Raw genomic sequence first — 12,444 nt, forward strand, 5'->3', positions numbered from 1 at the left:
GAACTGTTTTGCCTGCTCTTTGCTCACCTCCCCCTTATGGGGGAGCAGCCTTACCAGGCCACAGAGGAAGACAATGCAGCCACTCCTGATGAGACTTAACAGACTAGGATCAGAAGGAAGGAAAAGAAGAGCTCCCTTATCAGAAGACTTGGGGAGGGGCATGAGTCGAGAAAGGGGAGAAAGGGGAGGAAGGGAGAGATTGGGAGGGGAGGAGGGAGGGACCTACAGGAGGGATACAAAGTGAATAAAGTGTAATTTATAAAAAATAAAAAAAAATATTTGATCCTGCATGATAAATAGCAAAAGGTATACTTGAATTTGTTTCATCAGCTATTATTTATGTTTATCTTAGAGGTTTGAGTGTTTGCTATATGTACATTGAAAAGGCTTCCGGAGTCTGTAATTTTTGTGATCTTGTGTAAATATGATATTTAGTTTATGTTTTAGTTGACCAACTCTCTGTGAATTGGATTTTAAGCTGTGGACAGTTAAGAATGAAGCTTTCTAGTTCAGTAAGCCCCTTGATAACAGGAAAAGAGTTACTAGGGAATTACTTTTCAGTTTCTGTTATCATTTTGATTGAAAAATATATAAACTCATAATTACCTAGTGAGATTTACTATTTTGATTGAGCTCTAGTTGCAGCTGTGATGGCATGACCTTACAGAGAGTATTGCATTTGGCCCCCAGAAATCAATAAGTACAATAAAATCGTTTTTACTGACCCTCCCTTCCTACTCACTGAGTCAATTGCTTTTCCCTCCTGATTTTTCATGGAAAGTTCTACAGTTCCTTTTACGACATATCAAAAGTGAAATGCCTTTTTGTAGGATGAATATAGTTGTTTGTTATTTCAATTCTCTTTACAGACTTTTATTTTTTTATCTCTTTGTTTCTATGATACTACCATATTTATCTGATACCCAAGGCTTCACTTTTGTAATAAAGCATCACACAATAGCAGAAAGTGAGGGCAAAAAGTTTATTGTTAAAGAACATTAGGATTCCTGCACTTTTGTTTTGTTGTTTACTAAATTATAGGAGACATGAAAAAAACCCTTTTATAAAACAGTTGCAAGAATAACAACATAGTAAGAAAATGTTTCCCTTTCCTATATGCCACAAGTACCCTTCCAAAAAAGCCACACCAATTCTCCTTACCTGACATCCTCATCCCTTGATTTCTCTCAGGAGGAAGTCCATCTATGTTTCATTATCAATGTGATGGTGGGCTGGACACCTTGATTCCTGGGTGATCCCTCATCTGCATTATGGTTGAACCATTTACCAGGCAGCAGATCAGACCAAAAACAACTAAGGCTGATCATAGTTCAGTAAAAGACCTTGTGATGGGTCCTGGCTACATAGCCGCTCTCTCTTTGAAGTTTTTCCACTTTGTTTTGTACAGAAAATACCAGTTTAAGAGTTGGGGTTTACCCCACTAGGGGAACGTTTTTGTGGCATTAATGAGGAATGGGATTTCATTTCTAGTGTAGAGGAGGGGAGGGGAGGGGAGGGGAAGGGAGGGAAGGAGAGGAGAGAGGTTCTTGCATGAAATTTATTTCTTTGCTAGAACTGAGAAATCAGTTTTGCCTCACGTCTAGAAAAAGGCTCTCATTTTACAGCAACGATTTTATAATTCAGAATTTTTATAGAGTCATTTATTATAATAGATGTGAGAAAGCAGTCTTGACGAAAAAGAACTGAATTTGGCTACACCATAAGGGTCACCCCGTGAAAGGAAAATGACAGTAACATGAACTATTTCGTACCCATCTTTGGGGCTAAGGCAGCCTGTGGGCTACACACTGAAAAGATGTGATTCACCCACTTCTTGCTCCTCATCCAAGACTGAATTCTTTGCCTGTGCTGTGTGCCTCTAACAAACAATATAAACAGCAATTGCCAACGATTTTGTGCTCATTTCATTGATCCAATCAAGTTTCATATCTGACAGAACATCCTCATTTATAAGCTCAACTGACAAGATTCAGCCCTACAAGGAGACTTTATAAAGTAGATAAGCATTTGAAGAGAAAATTATACAAGAAGTCGAAATTAGAAAACTGCATATTTTTTCGCACACCTGAAATATCAATAACTGGGAATGTTTTCATATTCTTAGGTGTATACTTGTAGCCATTTAGAGTTGACTGCATTTCAAAGTACCTCACCATTAAGTGTAAGCCTTGTGAAGTAAATTGAGTTTCTAAAATTTATGACAAAGGATGAGACTTTTACCTTCCCTTAACTTTTACCTTCCCCTTTCCCTCTGCAAACAAAACTATCCTGGATTTTAACTCTTCCTTACTCTCTGTATTCTTTAGTTCCCTACCATTTAAACTGACTGTGTGTAATCTTGTTTTGTTACCCACTTCCAACTAATTATTACCACAGAAATAATTCCTTAACTTTGATCTTGACATTTCAGTAGTGTCTTCCTGGAGTGAATAACATACGGAGGAGGATTTCAAATACTGTGAAATCCAAACAAAAAACCAACATCTTTCATTACCTTAAGGTTCATATTTACATTCCAGAATGCATGCATGGAAACACATGCAAAACACACACACACTGTGTTCTTCTATGTTTAGGTAATTTCTGAAGTTACACATTTTTTTTTCTTTCATCTGCCCGATAAAGGGTAAAAATCTGTTGCTATTTGTAGCTAAAATTTCCCTCAGGTGAGAAACAGACAGTGTCCATCTTCTCATGAGTTCCCAATGACAAAATGATGATTCTGCCAAAGTTCACTCCGAGGAGCCAATGAATTTGCTGGGCTTCCTACCACAGGAATGCGGGTATACCTTCCCCAACAGGCTGCTTGTGAAAAGTCTTACCATCGGGGGTGCAAGCTTTCCCATGACCACAGAGCCCACAGATGGTGCTCCAGTCTTCCCTGGCCCGTGTACACGCTACTCCCTTTTGCAAGGGAGATACCTGAATGCCTCAAAATGGTGGTTACTTGGCTCAGAGCTATCATCTCAAACTTAAGGCATTCAAATTTCACACTTAATTTTATGCACAAAAACAAGACCAAACTGTGTACTGGATTCATTTCATTTGCATCAGATCTCTATGATGCTTGTGAACCGAGGAAAGATTCAAAGCTCCATCTTCCTATTTTTATATTTCCTCTTCCTTAATGGGGATCTCAATATATATGGCAAATAAATGTGCGTATTATGAATTGACTCAGTTGCCCCCACTACATGACGGTGTTCTTCTGACTTCTTTTAGGAACATGGAATACCGATCAACCTGGGCTATGCTGTGGCCCCACATCACTCAGGGGTCTACCCGGTCCATATTCAGCTATATGCAGCTTGGAAGAAAGTCTGGGGTATTCAGGTCACCAGCACTGAAGAGTATCCACATCTGAAACCCGCACGGTACAGGAAGGGCTTCATTCACAACAGCATCATGGTGAGCACGTACTGCTGTTTCTGAAGGCCCTTGACACCTGTGAATAAGTGAAAGGATCAACATCCTGTCTTAGGATGTAACACAGAACTTCTTTTACATGATTATCAGATGTTTTCAAAAATGCTGTGAAGCTGACTGGTCACACGATTACATACTATTTGGCTTCAAGCTTGCTTTCTAGGTTGCAGAGTGATTTTCCCTAAGTACATAACAATCCAGAAAAAGTGAGAATGAGTTTAGAATGGACATTTTCAAAGTGATATTTAGTCAGTGCCTCCTATACTTCTCCTAAGGAAATCCTCGGTACTACTCGTTTGAGTGGTTTTACTAAAGAAGTTGCTCCACGGAGCAAGAAATCAACTCTACACTCACTTTGATAACAACAGATGAAAGGGAACAATCACATCGGATAGATAAATGCATCTATCCAGTGTTTTTGACATTGAAGCATTGAGAGCACCTTAGAACACTGTTTATTTTCATTCTTTTTTCATATTTTAGGGAAAGGTTAGCATTTAATTTTTCCATGTGTATTAGCTAAAAAAAATGATAATTATTTTAAGACTAATTTATTCATTATGATAAAGGAAGGTAAAACCACATGAATTTTAGCTAGAAGTTTAGCATCATTAATTAAAAAAAAAAAAGTGGAACCATTCCCATAGTTTTAAAATAGCCAGTTCCAGGTGTTTTTGAAATGTTCCCATCATTAGTTGCCAAGATCGGGCACGAGTTTACAAACTATCTTCTTCTGTTTAATATTTACACTAACTCAGTTGCTACTAGAAGTATCTATCCATCGATCACTCTGTTTCTAATCCCTATCCCAAAAGAAGAGTCGGGAGTATACAGCTATCATGCAATAAGTGTTATCATATGGCTTTAATTATCTCATTATTATACTAGATCAGCAGTGGACCAAAGGACACAGATTTTTACCTGAAATTATTGATTAATGTCAATAATGCAGTTGATATTTATAGAAATCAGGAGGAATAAAATCAATTAGCCACACAGATTTAAAAACAGAGAAAGTACTGAGATGTTCTTTCTTTGTGTGACCACCCGACATATCATGAAAGGAAATGTTTCTTTTGGCCTACCCTATATGTTTTCATTTACCTTGAATTTAACCATGAAAATTAACTAAAGGATAAATACCATCATATCTTTCTTGAATAATTTAGTACTCTGTAAATAGTTTATTATTCAAAATAAAATTTTTAGAATCAATTTATTTGTTTTGTCCGTTGAACATCCATATTTATAGCAGAATTAAACACAAAATATTCCAGAAACAGTCATTAAATGGTTTGACTACTAGTGAAATGAAATTTAAGGTCTGGGTATAGAAGAAACAAAGCAAAGTAGAAATGCTGAGGAAAATCGATTCTCAATCCCAGAACCTGCATATTATACAAGACTCAGTATCAGAAGGAAGGACAGGAGAAGCTTAATTAGATGAGCAATGTAACCATGGAAGCAGTCTGAATCAAATAAACCCTAAGACAACTTTTTTATTTCTTATACAGGTCAGGCAATAGCTTAGATTTAGAGACCTAAGTTAACTGGGCACGTATTCCCAACCACAAATTGTATTTCTTTGATTCGGTTACTCCATTGACATTTATGGAATTAAATCAACAAAACTTTTGATTACAATAGACATTGGGAACACTTTGCTGGCTGTAAAATTATGAAAGTGGTAATAGTTCTTAGTTAAATCTCACGAGTGTGCTATTTTTACCTCTTTATCCTCAGGTCCTCCCTCGACAGACCTGTGGGCTGTTCACACATACGATTTTCTACAAGGAGTATCCAGGAGGACCCCAAGAATTGGATAAAAGTATCAAAGGAGGTGAACTTTTCCTCACAATCCTTCTAAACCCAGTATGTGTTCTATTCATCTATAATTTATAATAGTATCAGTGCCTTGTCAAATAAGTTGCATTTTTTTTTAAATATAAGTCATGAGGATTTTTTTTCCAAACAGGGCCACACTAACTATTCTTACTAGTCTTGAACTTGTTAGGTAAATCAAGCTGGGCTTGAACTCACAGAGATTCCCGTCTATGCCTCTAGAGTGCTGAGATTTAAAGTGTGTATTGCCACAACCAACTCAAGATTTTATTTTTTCAGAGCAAGGATTTTTACTGAAACTGAATTAAAATCTGTATTTCAAATCCTTTCCATGATACAATTTGATTTCTTAGGAACTTTTCACCGGTAAATGCAGTGTTGGTTCTGGATTTGACATAGACTTTCATTTTCATTGTGTTGGCATATTTTTCTTTTATTCCTAACTTGTGAAGTCTTTATCACGAAAATATGTTGGCTTTTTCTAGTGCTTTTTTGCAAAAAAATAGATGAGTGGATTTTTTTTTTATCCTTCATTCATTTCTTAACATGATAAATAGACAACAATCAATGTTTTTCATATTCTGCACCATAGTTTCTTCCTTGGAATAAATCCTGTGTGATCGTGGTGAGTTATTTCATATACACCATTGAGTTTGTTTGGTTAGTGCTTCTCAGTTCTCCTACCCCTGAGGGTTTTTATGCCGGTATTTATAAAGAAGAGTTAACAAGTAATTCCTTTGTTGTTTTGTTGTTGTTCTCTGTACTTACTATGGGAGTAACACTGGTTGCATAAAAGGCGTTTGGACGTGTACTTCCTCATCAACTTTGTGGAATAATTTGAGAAAAGTTAATGCTAACACAAACTCTTTGCTTGATCATCAGTGAAATCAGGAAGTCTTGAGCTCCTCTGATAGAGAGACTTTTTATTTTTGAGGTTATGATATAATTATATAATTCCTTCTTCCCTTACCTCCTTCCACATCCTTCCACTTACTCATTTATTTGTTCTTTCCAACTCATAGCCTCGTTTTTCTTTAATTCTTATTGCATGTATATATGCACATAAATATACATTTTAAGATAAAGCCTGCTCTGTCTGTGCAATGTTATGTGTATGTGTGTTTTCAGAGATGAAAATAGTTCTGGATAATCAGTTGATGTTTTCTTCCCTGTGGAAGACTAATTCTCCTACTCTTAGCATTCCTCAGCTACCTGTAATTCTTTGTGTAGGGTTGAAGCTTCATGTTCTTTCCCTCATCCATTTGGTGTGCCTGCTGCTATCATCCTTGTTCAGCTCCTGTTGGGAAGTAACTTCTGAGATTACTAGGAGACACATCTCACAGCAAAGTCTTTGATCCTCTGGCTCTTAAAATCGTTTTGTCCCTTCTTCAGAAATATTTCTGAGCCTTAGTCAGGGATGTTTTGTAGATGTATCCATTGGACCTGGACACAACTCTACATTTCATTCATTGGTTGTGGTTTCACTTGTGGTCTATGACTGTTAAAAAAAAAAAAAAAAAGTTTCCTTGATGAGGATTGAAAACTCCACTTACCTGTGGAAATAAGGACAAATGTTGATATTAATTTTAGGGATTTTGAGTTTGTTTAGTAAAGTAGTGGTTGTATGTTATTCTCTGATATCTTTTATTTCTCTAGCATTGAGTAGCTATGCATATCCACCTAGTGCAATTCTGATGCCCCTGCAAGTCAGAAGTGGGCATAGGATTCTCCCAAACTAGAGTTATTGCTGGTTGTAAGGCAACTTGTGGTGCTGGGAGCTGAACCTGAGTCCTCTGAAAGAGCAACCAGTGCTCTTAAATGCTAGTCATCTCTCCAGCCCATGTTAAGAGACTTTTAGTTACTGGTATAATTTTTCTCTTCACCTCTGTTTTTCTCTGTCATTTACTGGACACATATTTCTAGTAAGTTCTATCTGTACATTGATTTGTTCCTATGTACAATGACTTGTCCTTATGTAGAGCCCATGGTACTCTCAAAATCCTATGTATTTCTGTAGTATCTGTTATAACGATTCTTCTTTCATCTTTGACTTCATTATTTAAAACTTAGCATCTTTCTTCTACTCTGTCAACTTGTATAGATTTCATAAAATCCCAACTTAGAGGTAATTGATTGGCTGGATTTTGGTCGTTTTTGTAGTACGTGCTTCATTTATTCATTCATTCATTTGTTTATTCTAGTCATTAATTTCTCCTTTTTAAATTTTAATTTAATTGTGTTTTTAATCACACTTTATTTAATTAAGTAATATAAATAAAAATTTTTAAAGCCAAAAAATCAAATGTAAACAAAACTGTGTTGTATGAAAATTATAAAATAACTTGTAAATTAAGTAAGAATAGTGAATTAAATTAAGAAAGTAACAAATTATTACTTTGTTATTAAATCTATTTGCATTAAAGTGAATGTTTATTAAGTCCACACAGAGAAGACTATTGGGTTGGCGTGTTGGACTCACATGGAATATAAAAAAATTGGAGGCTATATATTATTTAACAAGAAACTTGATTTTTTTTTTTTTACTTACCATGAAATTATTTTAAAAGACACTTATTGAGAATGGAGATTACATGTGACTGTCAACGGAAATCAAAACTGAAAACTTTTGCTTTTCACCGAACTTCAATGAAAATGTATTCTCAGTAGATGACCAGGTTCTTTTGTCTTCATTTTCTTCCTTTGGTTCTGCTCTTGACCCGTATCTGTTCTCACCCTTTGAGAGGAATTCATTATCACCACGCTGCATGTTGCCTGCCATGTTTGATTGCTAATAGCATTTATTGCCTGAAGGCCTAATCACTAGGCTTATACATTTAGCTCTCAGGATTGAATCTAATACATTTCATAAAGCAAAATTTTGAGAGGTGAATGAGTTCTTTTTAAAAAGAAAGGAGGAGAGGAGGACCTCCCCTATCAGTGGACTTGGGAGGGGCATGCATGCAGAAAGGGGGGGGAGGGGGGACTAGGAGGGGAGGAGGGAGAGGCTTATGGGGGGGATACAAAATGAATAAAGTGTAATTAATAAAAGTTAAAAAAATAAATAAATAAAAATTAAAAAAAGAAGATGATCTATTTACTGCTATTCTATTTATAACAGTGGTAAGCCAAGAAAACTCTTTAACACTATAAAACTCATTTAAAAGGTTCATCATGACATACAAATGTGTTTTGATTGGAGCTGAAAAGAAAAGGGAGAAGTGCGGTTTCAGAAGTTCCCTCTGTCTGATAACAAAATGCACTTGCTTTTAGCATTGGAGTCTGTGGGGAACTCATAACAGAATATTTGGATAAAGGAGCTAGATCAGCACACAGAAAGCAAAAAGAGAAGTGAGCAGTTCAGAGAGAACAGCATATCCCATTATGGTACAAGGAAGTCGGTACTGGCCAAATAGTCTGCAAGGATGTATTAAAGAGCAGTGCTGTTCACAGGTGCACAGTGTCTGGAAGTGCCAAGGGTGGTAGATGGCGTTCATTTTGGTAGGGAAACATGCTACAGATAGCATGACCCAAAACAGCAATAATGGGTGACTCCAATACTTCTCTCTGACCAATACAGAAGTCATCCAGGCAAAAACTAAACAGAGAAACTCTGAAGCTAAATGACATCATAAATCAAATGGATCTAACATTCAGCTACAGGACATTTCATCCAGTAAAGAATGTACTTTCTTCTCTACAGCCTGTGAAACTTTCTCAAAAAATTGGCATTAAGACACAAAAAAAGTCTAAAAAATTATTAAAAATGAAATAATATCTCGAATATTATCTGCCAAAAAAGGAATAAAGTTACACATTAACAAAAATAGAAATGGCAGAAAGTATTCAAACTCATGGAAACCAAAATAATGCATTGTTGAATAAAATTTACTCAAAGGAAAGATCAAGAAGGAAATTAGAAAATTCCAAGCATTGAATAAATATAAAACCAAAATGTACCAAAACCAATGGCTACAATAAAACTTCCTCTCTTTACATTTACATCACTATGTGACTAAATGAAAAACTGAAAAGAAAAAAAAAAAACTCACATTAATAATTTAAAGTTGTACCCAAAGCCCTTGGAAACAGAAAACAACAACAAATGAATAGAGAGGTAGGTACAATAAAAGTTAAATAAGCCGAAGTTCTTTGTGTAAAGTTGAGGCCTTGTTGTCCACCTCCCACGCCAATGACATTATCTACTGTTGTTCTTGTTCAGCTCATGGTCAGGCAGTCAGGTTGGTGAGACTATCAGTATAGCATATGACTAGGAGACAGTCTCAGAGCAACCTCCTTGATCCTCTAGATTTTTAAAATTTAATTATTTTTATATAAATTATACTTTATTCACATTGTATCCCAGCTGTAGACCCCTCTCTCATGCCCTCCTAATACTACCCTCCCTCATCTCCCCAAGTTCACTGATAGGAGAGGTCCTCCTTCCCTTCCCTCTGACCCTAGTCAATTAGGTGTCATCAGGACTGGCTGCATTGTTTTCCTCTGTGGCCTGGTAAAGCTGCTCCCCATCAGGGGGAGTTGATCAAAGAGTCAGCCACTGAGTTCATGTCAGAGGCAGGTCTTGTTTTCCTTGGGTTCCCTCTCCATGCATGGTCCTTGTTTAAGATATCAGACTCAGAAAAGACCCCTATGCCCAGAACATTTGTTTGTGTTCCTCTCCACATGGAGCTCCTGTCCCTTCTAGGTCTTCCTGTCTCCCTCTTCTTTGATAAGACTGCCTGCATTCTGCCCATAGTTTGGCTATTAGTTTCAGCATCTGCTTTGATACCTTGCTGGGTAGAGTATTTCAAAGCTGTACCCTACCTTGCTGGGTAGAGTCTTTCAAACACCCTCCTGTCCTGTTCCCTGTTTTCTCCCTCTTCCAATGTCTGTCCTGTTTGCCATTCTGAGTGAGGTTTGATCATCTTACCCAGGGACCTTCTTCTTGCTTAGCTTCTTTAGTTGTGCAGATTTTAGTATGTTTATCCTATATTTTATGTCTACTATCCATGTGTAAGTGACTATACACCATGTGTGTTTTTCTGCTTCTGGGATACCTCACTCAGGATGATCTTTTCTAGTTCCCATTTGCCTGCAAATTTCATGATTTCCTTGTTTTTAATTGCTGAGTAGTATTTCATTGTGTAAATGTGCCATAATTTCAGTATCCATTCCTCAGTTGAGGGACATCTAAGTAGTTTCCAGATTCTGGCTATTACAAATAAAGCTGCTATGAACATGGATGAGCAAACATTCTTATTGTGTACTTGAGCACATTTTGGATATATGCCTGAGAGTGGTATAGCTGGATCTTGCAGAAGTGTTATTCCTAATTGTCTGAGAAAGTGCCAGACTGATTTCCACAGTGGTTGTACAAATTTACATTCCCACCAGCAATGGAGGAGAGTTTCCCTTTCTCCACATCCTCTCCAGCATGTGCTGTCACTTCAGTTTTTGATCTTAGCCATTCTGATGGATTTAAGGTGAAATCTCAGGGTTATTTTGATTTGCCTTTCCCTGATGACTAAGGACTTTGAGCATCTCTTTAAGTGTTTCTCTGCCATTCGATGTTCCTCTATTGAGAATTCTCTGTTTAGCTCTGTACCTCATTTTTAATTGGATAACTTGATTTGTTGCTGTTTAATTTCTTGAGTTCTTTATATATTCTGGATTTTGGCTTCTTTGTCAAAAATCAAGTATCTGTAGGTGTGTGGCTTTATTTCTGGGTCTTCTATTCAATTCCATTGATACACCATTTTATTTCTGTGTCAGTACTATGCAGGTTTTATTACTATTTTTAAAGATGTATTTATTTATTTGTTTGTTTATTTATTTATTTATTATGTATACAATGTTCTTCCTGCATTTATACCTTCACACTAGATCTCACTATAGATGGTTATGAGCCACCATGTAGTTCCTGGGAATTGAACACAGGACTTCTGGAAGAGTAGCCAGCACTTTTAACCACTGAGCCATCTCTCCAGCCCAGTTTTTATTATTATTGCTTTGTAGTACCACTTGAGATCAGTGTTGGATATATCTCCAGATGATCTGTTATTGTACAGGATTGTTTTAGCAATTCTGAGGGGTTTTTTTGTTTTTCCATATGAAATTGAGAATTGTTCTTTCAAGTTCTATAAATTAATTGTGTTGGTATTTTGATGGGAATTGCATTGAATCTGTAGATTGCTTTTGGAGGGATGACCATTTTCACTACCGATCCATAAGCATGGGAAATCTTTCCATCTTCTGATATCTTCTTCAATTTTCTTTCTTCAGAGACTTGAAATTTTAGTCAAAAGGTCTTTTACTTGCTTGGTGAAAATCACACTAAGGTACTTTATGTTATTAGGGGCTATTGAGAAGGGTATTGTTTCCCAAATTCTTTTCTTAACCCTTTTGTCTTTCCTATACAGGAAGGCTGATCCTCTAGCTTTTACAGTCTTTCTTCCCCTCTTTTGTAAGATTCCCTGAGCTTGTAGGTTCCTAAGTTGTTTGGTAGCTATATTCATTGAGACTGGGCTCCACAACCGTGTATTTTGAGTGTAGGCAACTAAGAAATGTTGAAAATAGGGAAAACTTTCTTCCCCAGGGAAGAGCAAATCTATTAGTTATTCAATACCAAATGGTCTGCATTAAAAACATACATACAAGTAACATTATGTAGACTGCTCAGGTTATATTTAAGAATATATACATATATGGATGTAACAACAATTAATGAAAAAAAGAAACCATGCATGTTAAAGATAGCAAGGAGGGGTACATAAGATGGTTTGGAAGAGAGAAATGATGCAATTATTATTTAATATCAAAAAATATGAGAATTAACTTAAAAATCAGACAATAAAAATTATGGCTGAAGTTGATGAACTAGAAACAACAACAAAAACAAAATCACAAGAAAAAAATCAATGGAATTAAAAGATTAACAAGACTGACAAATATTTAGCCAAATTTACGAAGAGGAAGTTAGAATAGAAATTAATATATCAGCCATGTTAAGGAAAACATTACAACAAATACTGAGGAAATTCAGAGAAGAAATTGGAACATATTTTATATACTTATGCTAAAAAATTCTAAAAGAAAGAGGTAAGTTTCTAGATATATTTGTCCTACCAAATTAAATAAAAATGAAGTAAATATTTTAAT

At 36.1% G+C, this 12,444-nt stretch overlaps 1 protein-coding gene across 2 annotated transcripts in view; it reads left to right on the plus strand.

Annotated features, from left to right (window-relative positions):
• LOC129691974 (bifunctional heparan sulfate N-deacetylase/N-sulfotransferase 4) overlaps window positions 1–12,444 on the plus strand; it is a 344,209-nt gene that overhangs the window by 187,455 nt on the left and 144,310 nt on the right. For both annotated transcript variants that reach the window (XM_055628185.1, XM_055628186.1), the window contains exons 4-5: window positions 3,244–3,429; window positions 5,191–5,319. In XM_055628185.1, the coding sequence (XP_055484160.1) occupies window positions 3,244–3,429; window positions 5,191–5,319 (315 nt within the window). The remainder of the gene's footprint in view (window positions 1–3,243; window positions 3,430–5,190; window positions 5,320–12,444) is intronic.

Source organism: Psammomys obesus, unplaced genomic scaffold, assembly GCF_907164565.1.
Source record: "Psammomys obesus unplaced genomic scaffold, mPsaObe1.curated_primary_1811, whole genome shotgun sequence".
Taxonomy (NCBI): domain Eukaryota; kingdom Metazoa; phylum Chordata; class Mammalia; order Rodentia; family Muridae; genus Psammomys; species Psammomys obesus.